This window comes from Anolis carolinensis, chromosome 4, assembly GCF_035594765.1.
Source record: "Anolis carolinensis isolate JA03-04 chromosome 4, rAnoCar3.1.pri, whole genome shotgun sequence".
Lineage (NCBI taxonomy): Eukaryota > Metazoa > Chordata > Lepidosauria > Squamata > Dactyloidae > Anolis > Anolis carolinensis.
In genome coordinates this window covers 243629152-243653975 of record NC_085844.1, presented here as the reverse complement: position 1 = coordinate 243653975, position 24824 = coordinate 243629152, and the positions used below count along the sequence as shown (strand labels likewise).

The window sequence follows — 24824 nt, the reverse complement described above, 5'->3', positions numbered from 1 at the left end:
GCTTGTTGTGGAAACGAAGACTGATAATCAAACTTCAGTGGAGGCACCCTTTCCTCATGATAACTCATTCAGGAGTGAATTTCCCTTCCAAGGGGTGGTTTCTCTCACTTCCTGTTGTCTCACTCCCATTCTTGGAGCCCCCTTGTGCCGACAGAACTGCTGACCAAAAGGTTGACAGTTCAAATCCAGGGTGCGGAGTGAGCTCCCGTCTGTCAGCTCTAGCTCTCCATGCAGGGACATGAGAGAAGCCTCCCACAGGATGGCAAAACATCAAACCTCTGGGCATCCCCTCGGCAACATCCTTGCAGATGGCCAATTATCTCACACTAGAAGCGACTTGCAGTTTCTCAAGTTGCTCCTGACACACACACAAAAAACTCCCATTCTTGACTATGAGTCATTTGTAAGTTGGATGCTTGTAACTTGGAAATCACCTGTATATCTTTTTAATATGTCAAGGGGAAAAATAACTAAAAAGCAATGAGGAATGTAGTGGAGAATGTGATTGTTTTTCAAATATTTTAAACAGTGGAAGTGGTTCACTTGAAAAGAAAATCTTTACAAGCTCTTTTCAAATCACAAATCTCTTGCCACAAATTATTTATCATTACCTTAGAAAATTAAGAAGTGAACAAAAAGTGCCAGATTAGCTCTCCTTCTAAATCCACCTTCAAGCCAAGCCCATTTGGAGATCTCTGGTTGTATTTTCATGTTAAGGACACAGTGACAGTTGTTGGACACAGCAGGGGTTGTCAAAGGAGAGAGAAAGGGATGTCCTCAGCCTCAAATGTGTTGTCCCCTCAGCAATCTCAATTAATTTGGTGCTTGACTTAATGGAGATAGCCTAGTTCTAAAAGAATCGCTGATATCTGATCTCTCTTGCATTTTGGCCATAGAGCAAAAGGGGAAGAACAGAAGGCCTTCATTATCAATGCTGACTGCTAATGTGAAACAATGGGATCTGATTGAATACAAAAGACCAGAAAGTCCCAGATTTTGTTTCTCTTTCTTCACAACTTTATTTTGGAGAGCCATACATATGTTGTTTATCCCAGAAAATGTTCTTTCAGCTCTCAGTGAAGATTCTTTTTATACTGTTCCCCAGGTTGGTTTATTTTAATCTAGTATAAACTTAGAAAGAGCAGGAACAATATCTGGAACTTTTCAAGCAATCTGGATGCAGCTTTATTTATTCATGTTAATTAAAATATTTATATTCTTATTGTATGCTTTTAAATAATTTCCTACTTATGGTAACCTTAAGATGAGCTAATGGGTTTTCATGGCCGAGAGGTGAACACGGGTTAAAATCAGATAAAGCAATGTAAAACTATGCACATGAATGGATTTATATGATGCTAATTAGGGTTGTGCACAGATATTGTTTCCTCTGTTTCTTTCTATAGCTTTGGTACTTTGGGAGCACGTAACAGTAAGGACTCTCCTGGTACAGAAAATCTGCCCAACATGAAAGCAAGCAGGAGCCAATCTCCTCCTCTATTCAACATCACAGTTGAATCTTTTAGATTTTCCTATATTTTCCTGTTTCTTTTTATTTAGTAGAGTTGACAAGGTTGGGGACCTGAGGGACGGTGGGTGGGGTGTGCGCAGGTTTGAAGGTTTTACCCCTTTACCTTTTTTTAATCCTTCCCTTCCTCTCCTTCAGGAAATTCTTCTAAAAGATTATTATTAATAATAGTAATTGCAGCAAACAAAAAGAGAAGCCTACCTCTCCTCTAGAGTAAAAAGCAGAAACAGCTTTAATGAAGCAAAATCCCAAGCAGAAAGGAGGTTGCAGCTTTGCAGGCAAGTGAGGAGATTTTAAAGGTAGACCAGGGAGGATAGCTCAACTGAGCTTCAGGTCATCACTCTTCCTTCCCTGGGCCTCCTTAAAAGGCTAAGTTGGAAAGCTGTGTGATGTGCTGCTGGACGATGAGAGCCATTTTTTTTTCTGGATGCTGAACAAAAACGTCCATTCAACAGGGCGCCTGTTTTTGCTTGCTGGTTACCAGAAGTCCCCCATATCAATTACCCAGCACATCCTGGAAACGTGCCCCCTAACGAATTGACGTTTTTGTCCAGCATCCGAAAAACAGATCTTTTTGACCCATTGGCAGCAATGGGGAACTCATGAGGCCCCCCTTTCCCCTGGGAGCCTTTCCTTTCTTCCCTTCAAGGGAGCCTCAGCCTGGGTGTCAGCAAAGGGGTTAAGAGAGCATCATACCCAGCCCATTATTGGGTGAAGCAGACATGTTTATACATGGCATAAGAATGATAGCATTATTGGCACAATCAAGCCTTTAAAGATAAAGCATTTTATTGCTGGGGCACCACAGCTGAGAAGATCTTTTCCCATGACCTTCCATTTTGTATTTTCCCCACAATTGGACACGAAGGAGGTCCCCTCAAACCCTGAGCAGCCATCAAGGTCTCAAGTCATTTGGGGATCCAAACATCATTGTTGGCACCTTGAATTCATAATGGAAGCATGTAAGTGCAATTTCTTAAAACCAGTGTTATAAAGTTTTTATATGATTATTCGGCCAACATCCAAGTCGCTGCATTTGACACTGCCTACAGAACTACTAGAGGAGCACCTTCCCAAATGTTCCTTGCAGCCTTGAATATGTTTCTAACTCAGTAAATACATTTCCACTTTTCTATGAAGTGGTTCTGTGATGCATGAATTGATATGCAAGGTGGAATTTGTATAGTACTTTGTCTTAATATAATAAAGGTAACCACTTTTCTGATGTTATGGAAGGAACTATCCAGTACTTCCTTATAAAGTAATTTTGCCCAGTCTAGGAAAGGACTGGTGAGTTTGCCTGGAGAATTACATTGCATTGTTGCCTGTTTGTCCACCTCTGCATTCCCAGACCCCATGGTATGTTGATGGAATACTCTGCTGGAAATGCTACAACACTTAACAGTGAAGAGTAAAGAGTGCCTTACAGTGAGCAATAGAATAATAGTGTTAGTTAGTTTGGGTGGCCTGAAGCAGTCTCCGTTTTTATCAACCCATTCTGACCCCATTGTGATGTAAACTGGTACTTTTAGGGATGTTTTGCCATCTCTTCTTCTTCCTGTGAGTCCTCTCTTGACTGTCAAAGATGTATTGTCTTCGATTAGCTCCTTGAATAACTTTCCTATCTTAAAATGGAGTACTTACAATAAAATTTAATGCTTTCCTTTCTCCAATCTCCTTAAATCACAGAACTGCTAAACACACTGTAACACTTTTCACCCTCCCAACCTGATATTGAATATTGGCCATAGTTTGTTTTTTAATGATTGGGGTAGCCAAGCTTAGAAAAGTTACTTATTTGGATGACCACTTCCAGATTAGAAGAGGAACATAGGAGGACTGGGGTGAAAAGGCTATGGAGTGATTCACAGCAATCATTATGGCTAGTACCAGATTATGCATTTAGGCAGCCACTTGCCAGCACTTGATATCTGCAGTGAATTTAGATCATCCTAGTGTGTCACAGAATACTAAAATGCAGCTGGATTTTCAGGACTTGTTTCCCTTTGGATATCACAGTTGGGTGGAAATGTTTCTTCTCCCAGGAAGGAGAGGGAGGAATCCTCCAGCTTGCTGCTCAGTTAGATGCAAATTAATGTAAATGGATCAGACCTAACCGTCTGTTACTTTGTGTTAAATTAAATAGGAGGAGATGGAGACGTTGGTCAGGCTGGTTTAAAATTGACCAGATGCTGCATAGGTAGCAAAAGGCACACTGGCAGCATTTTGTTTGGCTGAAGCAAGTGATGTTTTGACTGGAGCATTTTTCAATTTATATCATTTGTGCTACCAACAGTTTTAAATGTTATCGCTTACGTGCTTCAATCCTTTCCTGAAAGCTGTATGCTGGTCTATTTAAGTGAGTCTGATGAACTCCAGTTTGAAAGTGGCTGACACCTCCCGATGGACTGTATTGTTTGTTGAACTCTGTCACTTGCATTACATGAGAATTGCTATAACTACAGTATACAGTAGGCTTGTCCGATCGATGGAAAAAATGTTTCAATTCTCGTTTCTAAAGTAGGGAGTGCTGGCTCTTCGATATAGAAATTATTTCTTAATTTTTCACCCAAAATTTTCGGATATTTCTGAAAATTCGTAATGTTTCTAAAATGTTTCTAAAATGGCGGACGCGCATGCGCAATCACCAAAAAACAGGAAACCGGGGGGGACTTTTCTGGGGGTCTCCCATCCTCATTTCTTGAGCTATTCTCATCAAATTTGGTACAGAACACATTCCACACTCTTTGCTCAACAAATTGCAGAATGTTTCCTGTCTCCTATGATTTTTGGCGAATTTTCATAATTTTTTATAATACACTATTTTTCAATATTTGAAGAAACCTGTTCCTAGTTTGAAAGTCTTATTTCCTGTTCAATTGGGTTCTTATCACTGTAAAAGTCCCTCTTCTACTTGTGTAGACTTTGGATTAGAAATGCAGCACACGCCAAGCAATGCCTTGACAGGATTGGCAACGTCCTTTGGAAACTATAAATTGCCTTTGAACCTTTTGATCAATGGTGCCACTGGCTGACCTTGTGATTGCAAAAATGAAACTCTGGCTGAGGACTTTGGATTAGAAATGCAGCACACGCCAAGCAATGCCTTGACAGGATTGGCAACGTCCTTTGGAAACTATAAATTGCTGTGGACCCTCTATTGAATCAAATCAATGTCTGACTATGTGATTGCAGAAATAAAACTCAGCCCAAGGCTTGGGAATAGAAATGGAGCGTGAGGGAAGCAATGCCTTGGCGGGTGCCCCACGTCCTTTGGAAACTATTTCTTCCAATGTACCCTTTAGGTTTGAAAACAATGTGTGTCTTTGTGATTGCTGCAATAACACTCAGCCCAGGGGCTTGGGATTACAAACGGAGCGGGAGGGGAGCAATGCCTTGGCGGGTGCCCCACGTCCTTTGGAAACTATTATTTTCAAATCCCCCCCTTTCAGGATTGCAAAGAAGGGCTGATGTGGTGATTGCTAAATTCCAAAAAAGAAAACAGAAAGGCAAAAGGTCTCCCTCAGGAGTAGATGGAAAGCACCCCAAGCTCAGCACTAGCAGGGACGCAGACGTCCTTTGGAAAAAAAAAGTTCCCTAAAGCCAGCCACAGCAAGGACTCTGCCCCAAGCCCCCAGCCAATTTTCCCCCAAAAAAACACAATATCGAACCAGCAACAACAGAAACACTCTACCCCCAGTCACTTAGCCCTCTCTCCCCCAAGCAAGCAAGCAGCTTCCCAGCGCGCGCGAAACACCCTTTCTGCTCGGTATCCCAACCCAGAATGGCTTGGCTCAGTTGGGGAGGGGATTTTTATAGAGATCCTCCACATGGACGCGGAGGACGCTAGCCCCCACCTTTTTCAGCCATCGTGGAAGTCTCTGATTGGCCAGGGAGCGGTAGCCATGTTAGGCTGCGCTAGGCTCCCATTCATGTTAGGTTGCAGAAACAAAAAAAATTAATTTTTTTTAAAAAAAAATTTAAAAAAATTTGGAAGGAAAAAATTTAACGAAAATTTTAAGAAACAATTAGAGAATGGGCCAATGATGGTTCAAATTACATTGCCAGTTGCGCCCAGGGAAAATGTTTCAATACTCGTTTCAAAAAACGAGAACAATCCGAAATAATTACGAAACGAGAAACATAACGAATATTTGGACAACCCTAGTATACAGTATAACAACAACCAGAAGTTAAAGTTAGTTATAGTACCAGACTGTGAGACCATCCTGTTAGACAACAAACAAGCTCTGCCTGGATACATTCTGTTCCTAAAGCTCTCAGATAGGGATCACCATGTATGCATTAAATATTGCTATGCACACTTTGTCTTTATAACTCTGAAGTTCTATAAAATATTGATACTTGAAATAAACTTTTAGCTATCTCAAGTAGTGTTGTAAGTAGATAGGATTGAAAGCAGTGATGGGACTTGGCAGTTCCTTTGACCAAAGCTCTTGTTTTGTTTCAAAGCTGGTATTTCCATCCTACTCAATAATAGGATGAACTGAATCCATCTAACTTCAGCTCGGGATCCTGCACTGAGAAGGTGGTTGGATTCAAAGGCTTATGGTGCCTCTTCCAACTCTATGATTCTATGACTAGAAGCTTAAACACAACACTAAATCATGTCAATGTTAAAGACAAGGAGAGATCTACTTGTAACAGAAAGAGAAGGATGAGAAGGAAGAAAAAGAACAATAGCAAAACCTGATTTGTGTGTATATTTTCCTCTTGCTCTCTGATATGCTTGAAGAGAAGTATTTTTTTAAGTGTGCAAGGTAGTAACGTTTGCTCTGTTAAGCCTTGTACAAATGACATTGTGACCTTTATTCAACAATTGTCCAACAGTCTGGAAGTGGAAATATAACAACTTGGACAGATTTTTTCACACCATAAGCTCTCTCCAGCAGGAAAAGAAATGTCAAAAGTGTGATATTAGCACAAACAAATAAGCAGGATCTATCATATCTGGCTAAAACAAATGAACACCACCAATTCATCCCACTGACTTTAGTCTTGATATTGAAATATCTGCTTGCAGAAATACATTGGGCTAAAGTGAGTAGCACTTTCCAGATAAGCAAGAGAAGTACCGTATATACTTGAGTATAAGTAGAGTTTTCCATCCTCTTTTTATGGCTGAAAAAGCCCCCCTCAGCTTATACTCGAGGGAGGTTCCTGGCCAGCTTATATTCGGCTTGGCTTATACTTGAGGATATAGGTAATCAGAATTGGGCAGTCTTATCTTATTAAAGTCTTAATATTATCTTAAATTACAGTTCTATGTAAATATTCAAAAGCACTTAACCTACTAGTGCCTCAATTAATGTAATTTTATTGGTATCTATTTCTATTTTTATTTTTGAAATTTACCAGTAGCTGCTGCATTTCTCAACCTCATCTTATATTTGAGTCAATAAGTTTTCCCAGTTTTTTATGGTAAAATTACAGCTAAAACATATTTGGGTCGACTTACTCAAGCATATATGGTAACTTTCATTGGAGCAATGTGTTCAGCCATATCTCTTCTCTTGAGGTTTCACACAGGTAGAGAATAATGTGTAAAAATGCAAAGCTCGAATATAGTTCAAAGAGAACTTGGAAATGTTACTTTTTTAAGACTACAGCTCCCCGAATCCCCCAACCAGCATGGCCAATGATGTGGAGAGGACAGGACAGCAAGGTGTAGTAAATTTGAAATTCTCGGCTTGTTGCCTAAACATAATTTATATGATATATAATTTAGGTTTTAGCCGAGTAGTTCCCAACCTTTTTTTTTGAGCAGGGATCACTTGACCAAGGACACTTTGACCAGAGACCACTTTCCAACATTAGAACCAAGGGTTGCGAATTAGCTTTTGGTCAACTTTAGTTTTGGTTTGGTTATTTGGGGTGCTGGCTCAGAAAATTGCATTGGATAGACTACATCAGCTCTAATTTCTGAAACACAACATATGCTATCCACTAATTGCCATCTGCTCACCCACAAAAAAACCATATTTAATAACTTATTCAATGCAATTTTCTGAGTCAGCACCCCAAGTAACCCCAGGAATAGGCTTAAAAATGAAGATACCAAGAAAAAATTGTTTTGGTTGGGTTGTTATTACCCATAGTAGAAACGGTGAGACCACAGACCATATTTTAGTTTTAGCGGATCACTGGTAGTCCATGGACCACAGGTTGGGAACCACTGCTTTAGCCTAAAGGTTTTAGAAGAGAACTTAGAACATTTCATGGGGAAATAAATTGCAACTTGATGTGAAACACAGCTGGGAAGGAAAGGCAGGTGGGACTCAGAGAAATCCAGTTTTCAAGGTGAAAAGATTTTCACATTCTTGGTCATATCATGAGTAGGAAATAATTAAGGGGTAGGAAATACATGGCCCTTGAGATGTTGTTGTTGGATAATCAGATCTGCAAAAGTTAAACCTGTAAATGTGGAGAGCTGACTGTAATGTTATTATTGTACTTTGCTTTGGATATTTCAAAAGTGAAAAATGCTAGAAAGGGTTCATGAATAAAATGAATAAAATTGCCTTGATGCATTTTCACTGGTGGGAGGCAGTCTGTTGCACGACAGAGGAATGCTGCATAGAGCAGATGGAGGAGACCCATCAGTGACAGGTAACAGCGGGGAGATAAATGTTTGCAAAGTGATCTTCGGTGTCAAAATAGTTGTCTCTGTTTCATCTGTGAAAGGGTGAAGGGTATGCCTCAGTTATCACAGTGGGGGCAAAGTTGCTTAGACTGAGCTCAGCAAATTCTGGAAATTATATGACAAGGTGTTGCACCCCCCCAAAAAAAGTGCTGTATCAGCCCAGGTATGCCAAATAAAAAGGCTGTGTTGCTTTTTTTTCTGGATATGATGGTCAATTAGACATTGCCCTAAAAAGAAAAATATAGTGTGAAAAAGAGGACACATGTCTTGTTAAGTTTGCAAAGATGCTTACTTTGAAAAAAATGACAATGACAGGCATCCTGCTAGTGTTTCCAATGTGTGGGAGGTCTCTTACACGTACTTTATATTTTGTTTTGTGTTTTGCACATGTGTCATACACAGATTCAATTGTTGGATGTTACATATGATTACATTTGGTTGTGTGACAGCAATTATTTAAACAGAGGCTGAATGGCCATCTGTTGGGAGTGCTTTAATTGCATGTTCCTCCATGACAAAATGGGGTTGGACTGGATGGCCCTTGGGGTTTCTTCCAACTCTGTGGTTCTATGTAGTGAAGTAAAGTAGTGCAATTTACTGTTTGTCCTCATATATAAGTCTATTAGTGGGAAAAAAATCAACCAAATACCTGGCTCACCCTATCCATGGATCAACGGTGCTACCGTGCCTGAAAACATATCAAAAAGGAAACAAATTCCTTCCCTGTGTAAGTTGCAAAAGGTTTCTTTGATGCCTGAGTATAAAAATGGCAGCAGGGAAATCCAGAGGCAGCTGGCCCCTTGAAGTGGCACTGTTTTTTTCCTCTTTCCATTGAATGACCTTGACTTATACACTGATCATTTCAAAATGCATAATTTTGGCCCCAACGACTGCCCCTGACTTATACATGAGGTCAACATATAAATAAAAATATAGCACAGCCTACCCTAATGTGGAAGATGGTGACCAGATGAACCACATTCTTGCTCAATGCAGTCTTCAGCAGCAAAAGGTTAGTAGGCAATTTGGAAGCCTGTATTCTTATTTCTTTATTTAATCTATATCCTGCCTTTCATCCAAGACAGATCTCAACTCTTCTGAAGGGTTAGAGAGAGTTCTTCAGGGGACTATTCTCTCTAAATTAGAACACATGGCCATCCAACGTCCTAAATGAAGCCAAGGGCTTCAGGTTTGACAAATAAACATGGCTGTTTAGGCAATGAAGTACCAATATGTGCCCTGAAGCACCTTCTGTCCAAAACTATGCTAATCCAAGAAAAAGAAGCTTGAAGCAGCCACAACGAAGCAGCACAAGTACTAACTCCTGACCTCTGCAATCTACTTCCTTGGACCTGTCAGTCCAATTTTCTATCTTATTAATTCTGGATTAAGCTGAGAGATAATAGTGGTGCTTGCCAATGAGTTGCACCTCGAGGGATATCATCAGACATGCTTTTGACACATTTCTGACTCGAGTTCTAACTGCAGATGAAATGTATTGCCTCCCAACTTCTCATTTCCTGATTTTGAATGGGCTGAACATTTGGCAGATGCTTCTTTGATAAGGAAAGATATCTGAAGGGAAGACATCTTTGTGTGATAACTTTGGGGTATTTAGTTTCACTATTTGATATCCAGTTGCTGAATCTTGGATGGATTGGAAAGCTATCAAATAATGATGTTCAGCACTGGATAATCCCGAAAACACTGTGTTAAAACACTGTGGGTTTTGGACTTCTTACTCTCCACAGCGTCTGCCAAGGTTCCCATGTGTGTGCCAAGTAAAGCCTTCATTGCAGAGAATTATTCTGGAATATCCCTCAAATTCCCTCATAATGCTTCAGTGCAGGGGAAGATCAGTTGTAATGGGGAAGAAATTATTTCAGTAATTCTTTTCCTAATTGAGGAACTTTTACTAAGCTTTAAAAAAACCCCAGGGAATCGCAGAAAATGGTTTTAGAAAACCTTAGGCACATTTGCCAGTATTTGTGAATGACATGCTGTTCTATTTAATGTTAGGTAAGTCTATCCCATCATGATGTTTTATTGTCTGACAACATTTGGTAATGATCAGAGCTTTTCTTGTGTGCTATAGCAGAGAGGTCAGACAAGGCTGAAGCTCTAGATTGTTTTCATAAGGAGGGGTGATATCTAGGGTTGCCAGATCCCGGGACTTGGTTCTAAGTCTCAGGAAATGCCCCCTTTTCTCTAGTTCTCAGTGGAAAGAAGAGGAATCTCAGAGCAAGAGCACTATCTTGAAAGATGTATATGTATCAGGCATGGGCAAATTTTGGCCCTCCAGGTGTTTTGGTCTTTACATGAATGTAATATGCATGTAGGAACAAGTGAAAAATTAATTCATTCCAATTATGAATGAAACAAAGCTTGACTGGGATCTCTGGATGATTTGCAGTAGATCATCAAAGCTTTCTGACTCTCAATTATTTAACAACAACAACAAGAAGTGCCCTTTCCCTCTTTCTTGTTCTGTCACATACAAAATTTCCTCCCATTTCATCTGACAATTTGTGAATGGTTAGTATTGGAAAGACCAAGAGTGAAATTTTGTGTAAGTTCCCTGTAAGCTCTGAGCTGGAACAGAAAACAATTGTCTTACCTCACCGCAAGCTCAAAGCAATGTCGGGCCTTTGATGAACAACCATGTAGTAATAAGACCAGACACAAAAAATTGGATTACCTAAGGAGAAGCAAGATGAATGAAGAAGCAAGGTGGTCATCGGTCAGTCCAGAAGTCGTTCAGCAAGTTGTCCAGTTGAACAAAGCCAGCAAGTATAACCGAAGTGAAAATGATAGCCAGTCCAAGGTCAGGGAAATGCAAACATGGAAGATTACTGTTGCTGATTTTGGAGTTTTTCAGGAGAGTCATTTCCCCCTTTTTTCTTGCAAACAATGCACTAAAATGTGGGCTGTACAATGCTACAGTTAGGTGGATTTGAAATTGGTTAACCAATCAGTTGCAAAGCATATTCACCAATGGCTCTTTCTCATCCTGGAGAGAGCTGCCCAGTGCTAATTAACATCTTTATCAATGACTTGGATGAAGGCATAGATGGTATGTTATCAAATGTATAGGTACAGATTTGATCAATGGTCTGGAAACCATGAACTCTAATATGTGGAGGTCATTTTGACTTTGGATCCTGCTCTCTGGGGTTATTAGCTACCCCTCCTAATTTGGCATCACTTACAAATTTGATTCAAGGTCTGGAAACCATGAACTCCAAATAGAATGAAAAGGAGCTGGAGGAGCCAAGGTTAAGAGGTAACATGTTATTCATGTTTAAACATTTGAAAGGAAGTCCTATTGAAGGCAAAGCCAATTTGTTTTCTGCTGCTTCAGAGGCTAGAACATGGAGCAATTGATTCAAACTATAGGAAAAGAGATCTATCTAAACATTGGGAAGATCTTCCTGATGGTATGAACTGTTAGAAATGCCTGGGGTGGTTATGAGGTGGGTGCAAGAGGGGTCACCCAGTTTGTAGTTATTGTGCCAAGTTTGGTGCAGATCCATTGTGGGCTGAGTTCAGAGTGTTCTTTGATTGTAGGTTAACTATAAATTCTAGTAACTACAACTACCAAATGTCAAGGTCTATTTTCCCTAAACTCCACCAGTGTTCACATATGGGCATACTGAGTATTCATGCCAAGTTTGGTCCAGATCAAGCATTGTTCGAGTCCACAGTGATCTCTGGATGTAGGTGAACTCCAACTCCAAAACTCAAGATCAATGCCCACCAAACACTTCCAGTATTTTCTATTGGTCATGGGAGTTCTATATGTCAGGTTTGGTCCAATTCCATTGTTGGTGGAATTCAGAATGCTCTTTGATTGTAGCTGAACTATGTATTGGGTATTTGTGCCAAAGTTGGTCCAGTGAATGAAAATACATCCTACATATCAGATATTTACATTATGATTAATAACAGTAGTACAATTACAGTTATGAAGTAGCAACGAAAATAATATTATGGTTGGGGGGTCACCACAACATGAGGAACTGTATTAAGGGGATTAGTGGCTGGATTGAATAGCTCTTGTGTTCTTCTCCAGTTCTATGATTCTACAATGGTGATATTATTGCCCTCTATGTCCCTAAGTTAATTCCAGCTCAAAACAGTTGCAAGTTGTTCATTTTTCCTTTTCATAGGCAGCAATATATCACTGAGACATTATCAAGGATTTATGTAGGCCATGACCAGGGAAATTATTGAGAAAACAAATATTATTGGACTGGAATTACCATCACTTCTGCCCAGCAGGGCCTGTGGTCATCTATAATAGGAAATGTAAACCTTAAAGGTCACAGGCCCTGTGGCCTTGAATTAGAAGAAAGGCTAAAGTGAATCAAAGACGTGATGGAGTGATGGGTTATTAACTAAAGTTTTTCTCTCTGTCTGATTGATCCAGCAGTGACAGTTGCTAATTTAGCCCTCCCCAAGCTAGCATGTTCCAGATACATCACACTACATCTCTCATCTTCCTTGTCTCTGTCTAGTATGACCATTGACTGAACTGCTGAGGTGAAAGGTTATTTTAATCCATTCAGTATGTCTGGAGGATGCCCAATTTTATTGTGTGTGTGTGTATGTGTGTGTGCTTATCTGCTAGCAGAACATTCATGGCATATGAATGTTGATGTAGTGTGCTGTAAATGATTAGTGTTGTACACGCATCTGGAGGGCACTAAGTAGGGAGAGAGTGGGATAAAGGATTGTTAACTTCAATGCAACAAAGCGTTAAAAATCAGGCAGGACTGATGATGTTGACTGGTGAGAAGCTGATGTATTACGTTTCATGCTAAGCTTCTATATCATCTGCTTTCTTTAGCTGATCCATAACTATATTTACTACAGAGATTATGGGTGATTTGCAAAAAGAAAAAGGGTGGCGTAAGCGTAAGCTTCTATTTCTAGAGCATCTGGGGACAACTGACATTTTATTATAATTTAGTTTCTTCTTTTCTTCTTTCTTTTGTTTTTTCTTCTTTAGGATGAAAAGAACCAAATGATGACCACGAATGTGTGGGTGAAACAAGTGAGTCAACCTCAGTTCCTTCCCTTGTATTTATTTCCCACTTCTTTCTACTATTAAACTAGCCAATAAGGCAAGGCATGCATTCTCTTCCCTCGATCAAGCAGGCAGAGAGTCTGTTTTCCTGTTTTATACTCATCTAAGCACAGACATACCAATCTGAAAAAGCCAATTATGGATATATACATATACAGTAGAGTCTCACTTATCCAACATAAACGGGCCAGCAGAACGTTGGATAAGCAAATATGTTGGATAATAAGGAGGGATTAAGGAAAAGCCTATTGAACATCAAATTAGGTTATGGTTTTACAAATTAAGCACCAAAACATGTTATACAACAAATTTGACAGAAAAAGTAGTACAATACGAAATAATGCTATGTAGTAATTACTGTATTTCCGAATTTAGCACCAAAATATCACGATTTATTGAAAACATCTACTACAAAAATGTGTTGGATAATCCAGAATGTTGGATAAGTGAGACTTTACTGTATATAGATATAGATAGATAGATAGATAGATAGATAGATGTGGAGATCTGACTATATATATATATATATATATATATATATATATATATAGAGAGAGAGAGAGAGAGAGAGAGAGAGAGAGAGAGAGTCAGACCTCCACCCCCCCTCTCTCTCTCCCCCCCCCCTCTCTCTCTCTATCTATCTATCTATCTATCTATCTATCTATCTATCTATCTATCTATATATATGTGGTTAGACCTCCACATCCACTGGGTTTAGGGGCACAGAAACTCCACAAAAGTGAAAAATATGCAAATAACCCCATGTTTTTTAATTGTAGAGAACATCTATTTAGGAATCTTTAGGTTCTTCACTGCATCTCTATAGTCAGTGTCCACAATAGTGAAATCCATAAATGTGAAACCCACTGTATTCATCTGTTCCTTTGGGGAAAAAATGTATCTCAAAGAGGAAAAGAGGCAAACATATATCATTCTTTGCCTGTCCTCCTCAAAGAAAATATTCATACAGCAAAGATGTTTGATGTGAAAATCCCTTCCATAGGAATTAAGGCTTCTCATTTGCAAGTTGTTCTAAAGGTTTGCCACTATCTCCATTTGACCTTGTAAGACAAATGTAGATATCACAACATTGAAAATTATTCCTAAATGACTTTATGACACTTGGCAGGAAATTCGAGGAAAGGGATTGAGGCTATAATAGTTCAGCAAAGGCTAGATTCCCTTTCCCAGAAGAGAAAATGGAAAAGCAATCTTTCTCCTCTTCACCTGCTCCCCATAACTATACACCTTAGTCTTGGACTACTGCTTGTTTGTAAGAAAGGAAGGAGGGAAGTTCATCCCTGGAGAAAACAAAACTAACTCTAATAAGAGGGAGCAAGACAACTTTCTGTTTGCTTGAAATCTAATACAGCTGGTGAGATGGACTTGCAGCAAAGGCTGCTTGTTTTACCTGTCTCCTTGACCTGCAAAGGGAGACCTTGGAAGGAACATGCTACAGATAATGAGGAAAGGGAAGCAAAAGTGGTAGAAACTAAGACCTTATTAGAATCTGTGCAGATTCAAAGTCTGCAATCATTGGAGATGCCTTACTGACCCTCCCCAAGTCCCAGTCAGACCTCTGTACACATACAAATTTGCCAAGCATGCAATAATGATAAAGTCTCTCCCCCTTTTTCTGTTTTCTACTTCTAATTGCCACTGATTTTCAGAAAAAAGGGTTAACAATGGGTCCCAGCACACTTGTATGCTCCTGGTTTGGCCTTTCCATAATCTCTTAACGACCTGGATGTACTGTCCAGATCATTATCTACCCTAAATATACAAAAAGTTCATTCACACTTCCACATACACCTACTGAAGAGAGTCATGTAACATGAATACAGACAGGTAACTTATACAAATGAGAGTCAATGACTGGGAGAAAGGAAAGCTATCATTGGTGGGCCCTATTTAGAGTGTAACATTGTCCTCAAAATTGTGAGCAATGCAGACTACATACTCCCCCCCCCCCAAGCTTCCAACACACCAAACATCAACTAATTTACCCCATAGCTCTTCCCATAATCTAAATTAACCCCTAAACCATTTATAAAAATGGGACCATTTATTTATTTATTTCAATTGTTTGTTTGTTCAAGGGTTTGCCTCTCCCCCCCCCCCTCAAATTTTTTTTAATGATTATCTCAATGAGGTCTTCTATCCACTGTCTATAGCAACCTGTTAGTTAGCTAACAGCATTCTGAAAAGTGACTATTGGATTCATTCTAGCGGGGTGGTTTTATAGAACAAATAAAACCTAGGACCTGTTTGGAGTTGGACCCCTCTCAGCCAGCAAAAAATTAAGAATTTTTATTTTGGGTTATGCTATGGCTCCAAAGAATTCTAGTCCAAACCAGACACAGAAGATTGGCTGTGACATATAGATCTGCAGATGAGGAGAAGGTTATTTTGCTCTGCAGAGCATCACTTGGGGTATCTGACCTCCAAACATTTCTTCTCATCCCCAGATGTTTGCCCTCCAGGCATCATCATATGAGTTCATGAAGCTCCCATTACAAAGCCTATTGTAGCTGCCTGGGTGCAAGGGGAGAGGCTAGAGGGGTTGTTTGCTATGGGAAAGAGAGATGATGGACAGAAGAAGCAGTGGCAGCTGGTGGCTTCAGTGTTTGTGGTCAATGAGTCCACGCTTAGTTTTGTCTTAACATTCAAGGAGCTCTCTAAGGTGCTGAACCTTCTCTCTCCAAATAGATCCAGCATTTTGAATAGCTCCCTTAGGTCCCTTCCACACTGCCATATGAACTGAATTATATGACAGTGTAGATTCATATAATCCAGTTCAAAGCAGTTAATGTGAATTATCTGCTTTGATAAAATGGGCTATATGGCAGTGTAGAAGGGGCCTTAGTGTTCAGACAACAAACTGGAAAGGATCAACTTGCCCACAGATGTGGGCTCCAACATTCATCTCTGGTAGAGAGAGATGCCCTAAACTAAAGCAACAGGAATTAGCTATAGTTGCAGGTGTTTTCATGCTTCTTGAAGCAAATTGCTGAATATAAATCCATTTTCTAAAGATGCAGATTAAATTGTTCCACTTCTTTGTTCTGTTATCTGTGTCAGATTTTTAATTCCCTTCCTCCTAATTTATTCCTATTTATTTTTTGCAGGAGTGGCATGATTATAAACTACGCTGGGATCCTGAAGAATACGAAAATGTTACATCGATACGAATTCCCTCTGAGCTCATTTGGAGGCCAGACATTGTTCTTTACAACAAGTAAGATGCCATTTTGTGCATATGTTTGCATTCAGGTTTTAAGGGGCTGGACATGTTGTGATCAAGCATCTGAGAGTCATGTTGGACATTTGAGATTTATTTATTTATTTATTTATTTACAGTATTTATATTCCTCTCTTCTCATCCCAAAGGGGACTCAGGGCGGATTACAATGAACATATATATAGCAAACATTCAATGCTATCAGACAAACAACATACAGTATAGACACACACAGAGGCAATTTTTTAACATTTCCAGCTTCATGAGGGTATGCTCGATTCCGGCCACAGGGGGAGCTGTTGCTTCATCATCCATGAGTGACACCGAGTGGTGTTCTTCCTCATCCCTTTCCACGTGCTGCTGGCAGTTTTATGGCAGTAAATTAGTTAAATTAACCTCCCACATAAAACATACCTAAATTTCCTAGTTGACAGATGCATCTGTCTTTTGGGCTGCTTAGGTATACAGCAAGCCAGGCTATTTAATGGTCGGGGGCTTAACCCGACCCGGGCTTCGAACTCGTGACCTCTCGATCAGTAATGATTTATTGCACCTGGTTACTAGCCAGCTGCGTCACAGCCCAGCCCTGGATAGCTTTATAACAGTACAAGATTTCATGGATTCCAACCCACTTCTTCATACGATGAAGTATGATCTTAGAAGATGAGGTCTCTTCTCATACACCATGTATACTGTTGGAAGTAAGAGAGTTGAAATCAGAGGAAAAATAGATGTGGAAAATACAGTTCAATCCCTCTCTCTCCTCTCATCCCACTCACAACTATTTCTCTCTGTCTGGATCCATATCAGAACTTTCTGTGGATCGATAGATGAACTTCTAAGGCCATTCTCCATGATGGATTAGATTATAATCTGTGAAATCTCATGATGTAATAAACCTATTCATCTTGAAGGGTCAAAGTGACTCTTTGTTCTTTTGTTTTAAAAATGTTCCTGGAAACCCAAAGGGGGTTTTTTTTGGAAGAATTTCTTTGGTTCTTCGGTGAGACCATCTGTAACTGCTAACAAGCCTCCCTTGAAGGCAAATCATAATCTAAACGGCACTCATGTTCCCTTTCAGATACTATCATAGATGTATTCTAGTTGTATATGCAGTTTACAGAGAGATCATGAGAGTAAATAGGACTGAAGAGTTCCTCAGCTGAAGTGAGTATGTGCTTTTACATCTGAGGATGCTCTCCAGTGGAGTGGGCAATGTGATTTCCTAGAGCTGCATGAATAACCAAAAATGCTATCAGACAAAGCAACTAAACAAGACACTTCAGGATTGGAAAAAATGGATGTTATTTGTGGGTTTGTGTTAAATGGTAAAGGTAGAGAGGTGGACCTCAAGTTAATTAAAGGTGAATTGCTCCTAAATACTTCCAAGAGCAACAATTCATTCCTTTCCCACCGGTGACTGAAGGACTGAGGGCCACAAAAACAGCCTGGGGAAAAACATGCAACACAGGCCTATATGTGGCCCACCTCTGTTCCACAACATTCAGTTTTCATGGACAAATTTTCAGGAACATCTTTGTAGAAGGACTGATATAGAAAGCAAGACTTTATATTAAAATGGCTGGCCATCTCTTCTTTAAAAGCATCTTATTTTTGTTTTCCTCAGGACTGGTCCTAAAGTTAGGCTAAGTGAGACCACTGCTGTGGCATTGAGGATTAGTAGGTAGAGCTGCCAGCAACAATTCTTTCCGAATATCTGCTTTTGAAGGACAAAGCTACTATTCGTATTCCACAGCCTGACCTGGGTATTATAAGCTATTCTGATGCCTTAAGGGGCAGTAGTGGGTACTTTCCCATAAATTAGGATTTGGTTACCATTCCAATTTACTTTTTTACATGGATTATTGAGAGAGGAGAATCTTGTACTTCGTTATTTGGAAAGAAATGACTTTGGTTGCACCTAGGGTTGCCAGTTTAGATAACAAGACTGAGCTCTTGTAACTATAAGCACAAACAGATTATGGGAAGCAGGATATTGTACTATAAAACCCCATGAAACCAGGTGAAGGTGCCTGTCATTGATTACCTTTCAACTTCAGACTTTCAGCCATAGATGGTTCCTCCGAACAACTTCTTGTCTTGCCAGTGAACAGTAACAAAAGAGAAAGGTGTTGGTGACAAGGCCAGAGCATTGTGCTTCCCTGTTCTGGGAACTATAATTGTACCTACTTGTCAAGACCCAGGCTGCAGAGCACCAATAACCATGCGCAGAGACCAGAATCTATCTAATATCTTTATTAAAGGAATATATAAAGTCAATAAAAACAGGTGAAGAATAAAGTTCAGAAGTAGACCTTTCAAGAAAGGTCAAATATAGTCCAGGAAATATATGTCCAATATGAGATATTAGAGTCCAAAGTTATAATCCAATAACCGAAACACACACTTTGCCGAGCAAAGTGTGGGGAAATGACAGGGTCCTTTAGTCCAATAGAGCTTGACAACAAGGCTGGAGAGCAAAATAGATTCTTGGCAAACAAGGCTTGATTCGAGGCAACAAGAAGCAAGAGACGAGAACAGGGTCCGTGGCAAGGTCCGTGGCAAGGTCCGTGGAACAAGGCAGGGTTGAAACAAGAACAAGGTCCTGGAAACAAGGAACAGGAGTAGCGTAGTCCTCACACGATCTCACTCCCGAAGCTGACGAATTGACTCCGCAAGGATTCCCTTGCGGTTAAACACCTATATAGGATCTTGTTTTCCCACCAAGGAACACTTTCCCTGGGGAACAAGAAATGAAACCCATACTGTGTCCAGATGCATGACTCCTTAAGATTTCCCAAGGGAAACAGGCTTAATCAGCTAATTGTCTGGCAGCAATTCTGGCGCTTCTGCGATTCGCCTCCCTAGCGCCTCTATCTCGATTATAATTATCCCGGCGAGAAAACGGGGGAGATTTCTGCTCAAGGCTTGTTTGGCTGACTTCTTGTGGGCAAACATCTTGCAGGTGCAAGGGCTCCAATTCTGGCTGAAACGGTGGGAAACCCAAGTTGTCCTCTTCATCTGCCACAATAGTACTAGGAACGGGACTACATGGCCCATGAGTCATCACACTACTTCCTCATTTAGTGTCTGGAGATTGTTAGTTAGATCAGGTAAAAACTGTATTTGGTCTACCATCTTTGGATGGTTTAGAGAACTTTATCTATGCCAGTAGCCAGCTCCATTGGCTATCAGTTCATTCCCAGGCCAATCATGACTTATAAAGGCCTTCTTGAAAAACCATATATCCCAGTTTAAATGTGCTAGAGTTTTAAGAGGCCCTGCTCTTGGTCCCACCAGCCTCACAAGTGCGGCTGGTGGGGACGAGAGACAGGGCCTTCTCAGTGGTGGCTCCTCGGCTGTGGAACTCCCTTCCCAGTGATATCTGGCAGGCTCCATCCCTTCTGAGTTTTAGGAAAAAGGTAAAGACTGGGCTTTGTGAGCAGGCGTTTGATGAGTGAATTCTGTTAGCTCGACTCGGTCCGGATTAAGGGTTATGTATAAGGTGTTGTGGACGAAAGGCTCAAGTATTTTATAATGTATGGTTTTAAAACTATTTCTTGCATTTTGTTAAATTACCTAATTGTTTTAATTGCTTATGTTTTATCTTTTTGTATTGTATATTGGCATTGAATTTTGCCAGATTGTGAGCCGCCCTGAGTCCCTTCAGGTGAGAAGGGCGGGATAGAAATGATGAAATTAAATAAATAAATAAATAAATCCTCAAGAGAAGGCTTTCTCTTGGTCCCACCATCCAGGTAGAAAGCCTTCTCAGTGGCTGCTACACTCTTGTAGATGTCTCTTTCATGGGAGGCCAGGCAGACTCTTTCCCTGATTTTCCTTCATCAAATACTCAGGGAGTAAGCAAGCTAGCAAAAGAGATCCTCCTCTTTCCATCCATATATTCATCTCTTTGTATGCCATAAGAATAGGCCTTTTTTGGAAAACCACTAGAAGTCAAGCCTGGTATATTACCCCAAGGGTCATAGACCTCTTTAATAAATTGTTCAGCAGAAGTGTATGGTCCCACTTTTCTATGTGTCATTTTCTTGTTCTGATGACAAATTTGGCCCAGCCATCCAGGGGAGCCAAGACAGATGACCCTCCCATTAAACGTGGAAGCTGACTTGCTGGAGTGACAGGAGTGCAACCCCAAGCCCCATTTCTCTTCCAAACAACCCCTTCGCTTTTGGCACTTCCAAATTCTCTAGCAGATGTAGTGGGTCACATTTTAGAGTCCCCTAAGCTGTTTTAGGTTGTGGAATTTTTAAAAAAAATCATGTCAGAAGCAACTTGAGGACATACTACAAGTCGCTTTTGATGTGAAAGAATTGGCCATCTACAGAGACATTGCCAAGATGACACCCAGATGTGTTAGCTGGGAGGCTTCTCTCATGTCCCTGCAAGCTAGAGCTGACAGATGGGAGCTCACTCTGCCTTGCAGATTCAAATGGGCAACCTTCAGGTCAGCAACCCAACCTTCAGGTCAGCAGTTCAGCTGGCACAAGGGTTTAACCCATTGCGTCGCCACAGCATTGCTTCTGGATTTGAAACATTTTCATCACTGAGCCTATCACAGGTTGGGATTGGGATATTGTGAAATTGTCTTCATGCCCACTAAAGTTGTGAGGGGTCTTTTCTAATTAAAAACTTGGAGGTTGTAAGGCGAAGTGTGTGGAATGCAACCCTTTCCTTTCTTCTATTCTTGTTTTTAAAGAGGTTGCTTCTTTGGTTTTCCTCCCTCCCTCCCTCCCTCCCTTCCTCCCTTCCTTCTTTTCATCCTAGTAAAGCCATTTGTTCTGGGCAGAATTATTTTCAGAGCCACAAGAAAAGAGAGACTAAGGAAATGCAGCACTCCTTTCAATGGCAATGCACTCTCCAAGCTCTTAAGTGGTTAGAGTTGCCTGCTGATAGTGTTCTTGCCACATTTTCACCTCAGAGAGAAAGCTACCGGTACTCTTGGAATATAAAATGTTCTCTTTTTCAAAAACAGAGAAATCGCAACTTGAAAGAAAGCGTCTTACCATTTCTTTGTTTTTCAATATTTATACTCTGCTTGTTACCAAACTAATGTTCCCATGGAGATCAGCAGCTCCGGTTTGGTTGCATAGGCTTGCAAAATAGAACAAAAATCACTTGCTTGCCAACGGAGATCAAAGTGAAGCACAAATGGATCTTCCTCAAGAGAAAGCATTCAATGCTTTCAGAGCCACAAGTGCAAAAATGACCCCTATGTAGTACTTTGAATGGACAAGGAGCTCTGCAGCAGAATACTGTAAGAAGGGAAAGCCTTCCCTGCTTGGAGAAACTTCCAGTATAGATTTAAACAGCAGGGGAGAATAGACAGGGAGGATGAAGTTCAACATCCACTAGAAATACACACAATTTAAGATGTCTCTGCTAACTCTTCACAGATAAACATTTTCATTGTGACAATGTGGATTTTGGTAGTGCTTCAAATATTCTAGCACAGTTCCTCTCAGCCTTTCCTTTTATGCACCATCTGGAACATACGTTGGTGGTGTTGTCACCATGGAGAGTCTGTCCACACTGTGTAATCATAGCAGTTTGATACCACTTTAATACAATGTTTGCATCTTACGGAATTCTGGGATTTCTTGTTTCATGAGATTATTATGCTTCTGAAGTACATGACCTTGAACGACAATACCAAAACTATCTTGCTGAGTATTTCATGAAAATCCAAATAGCAGAATTCTTTAGGATGGACCTATGGCAGTTTATGTAGTATTGAAGTGCTATAACTGTATGTAGTGGCTCAATGTGATGTTGTCACAGCATTTGGGAGTCAATCCGATTTGTCCATGTGCTGTCACAAAACGACATCAAATATTTCCACTCCTTACTCAGAATGAACAGATCACTGTTTTCTCATATACTAAAATCATTGTCATACTGAGAAGTTTGATTTTTGTAGATGCAAAACCTCCTACCATATAAAACACCCATCATCCTATTTTAGGTCACTGCACTATAGAATGAATGAAGCTTACATAATTGTCTTGGTTCAATTCTGTGGAAGCATGGAAGTTGTAGTTTTGCAAGATCTTTATCTTTCTCTTCCAAAGAGTTCCAGTGCCCCAGCAAACTACAACTCCCAGGATCTCATAGCATTGAGCCATGGCAGTCAAAGTGATGTCAAACTGCACAAAATCTTTAGTATAAGTGCACTATCTATCCTAATGTTGACATAGATAGATACTTCATACACAGATCTCTCAAGCAATAGGCTTTGAGACTGAAAACAATTCATTGTAGAAAATCTAAGTTTTAAAGGGTGACTTAAAAAAGAGAATGAGGGAGAGAAAGTTGATGTCGCACATATGACTTAGCCTGGGAATTCCAGGATGTTTGAGGGTAGCAAAACATTTGCTTTGAAGTTGACAGATTTGCATTGGTGGTTGTTTGATATTATTACTGTTGTATAAACCTTTGTTTTAACTTCTGTTTTATCATCTTCTTGTGTTTTAAACTGTGTATATTGTTTAATGTATTTGCGCTGTTACTTTTGTAACGTTGTGAGCCGCCCTGAGTCCCCACGGGGAGATGGTGGCGGGGTATAAATAAAGTTTATTATTATTATTATTATTATTATTATTATTATTATTATTATTATTATTTAGCTTTGATTGTGACCAAGAAGCTTAAGTGCATTCTGTAGGCAGGAAGTTATAGCTCTGTGGAGACGCAGCTGTGTGTAACCTCTGGCTATACCGAAAGCCTCATAATTTTCTTTTCCTGCAGTGATGTGTAAAATGTAAGAAAACGGGGACAGCGGTGGGGAGTAACAGGCGTGGCACTGGGGACTGCAGTGGAACTTTAGTCTCCCATTTAAAGTTGCTAATAGCAGAAAACATTTGGAAAATACTCAGCAAACTAAAAGTGGTTCGTTTCCCCAAAATTTTTCCATTTGCTTATAGATCTGCACTCTCTTAAAAGCACCCAAGGCAAAATAGGAGCACGTAAATATTAGATGCTGTAATATCTGCTCAGAAACAGACATTTGAGAGCATCTTTCTTATAAACATTGAAAACAGCAGGGAGGGGAGACATTATTGCATTTAAATGAAAAACAATTGATTTTTTCCCAGTTGTCCATCTCTGCTAAAGATTTGTTTCTCATCTCTTCGGCAAGGGCAATATAATTAATAATCCATGAGTACATGAACCTACCTTATGTTCAATAAAACGGCAGAAGTTTAATATTATATGACCTGGCTCCTGGACCATAGCCAAAGGAAAGGAAATATTTGTTTTTTGTAAACTTTTTTGTGTTCCAAGCAATTATTTTCCCCAACATTGGGGAGCTTTGTTATGAGTCTGGCCTGGTGGGTTTATTTCAGTTTGGTATTTTGATTCTGGTCAGTTTGAAAACTTGCATGTATTTAAAATTAAATAGAGAATATCAGGTGTGCATTTTGATATTATGAGCTTGAATCTCAAATGTGGTAACTTGGGATGAAAAGGGAGTTTCTCAAGCAAAACACCCACAAGAAGGATTCCTTCACCCTGAGAATCCCTCCACTTCAGAAACCCATTGGTTGGAATGTTAGTTGGCTTGAAATGGTAGGGTTTAATGTCCAGTCCTAAAAGCTGTTGTTTGTTGTGTGCCTTCAAATCATTTCTGATGTGTGGCAATTGTATGTCAACATCATGTAGTTTTCTTGGCAGAATTTGTTTAGAGGGGATTTGCCTTTGCCTTTCTCTGAAGCTGAGAGAATGTGACTTGTTTAAGGTCACCCAATAGTTTTCCATGACCGAACAGGGATTCAAATACCTGATCTCCCAGTATCCTAGCCCAACATTCAAACCACTACATTATACTGACTCTCCTCCTTTTTGAAGGAGCTAAGAGTTACAAGATGTAAGTCCAGTTTACAATTTTAGAACTTCTGAGCTGAAAACCAGCCTGTGTTATTTATGCCAACCACCCAACAACCAGGAAGTTGAAATAAATCTCCGAAATGCAAATTCCATAATTCCAAAGAATGCAGCCATCACAGTTGGAGTAAAACATGGTGTGAAATAGTCTTTGGTTAGATCAAAAGAACCATTTAGCGTGGTGCTTCTTGTACCTTGGTCCTTCAGGTGTTTTGGACTTCAGCTCCAGGAGCCTCAGTCACTTTCAAAGATTCTGGGACCTAATATCCAAAACATCTGGAGCATCACTGCTGAATCAGTGAGAATCACTGCTTTAGAGTTCTTTCATGAGAGTAAAGGTTTTCCCCTGACATTAAGTCTAATCGTGTCCAACTCTGGGGGTGGATGCTCATCTCCATTT

At 40.1% G+C, this 24824-nt stretch overlaps 1 protein-coding gene across 2 annotated transcripts in view; it reads left to right on the top strand.

Moving 5' to 3' along the window:
- The window catches only part of chrna4 (cholinergic receptor nicotinic alpha 4 subunit), a 110072-nt gene that overhangs the window by 24980 nt on the left and 60268 nt on the right, over positions 1–24824 (top strand). For both annotated transcript variants that reach the window (XM_003220708.4, XM_062979042.1), the window contains 2 exons: positions 13204–13248; positions 16410–16519. In XM_003220708.4, the coding sequence (XP_003220756.1) occupies positions 13204–13248; positions 16410–16519 (155 nt within the window). The remainder of the gene's footprint in view (positions 1–13203; positions 13249–16409; positions 16520–24824) is intronic.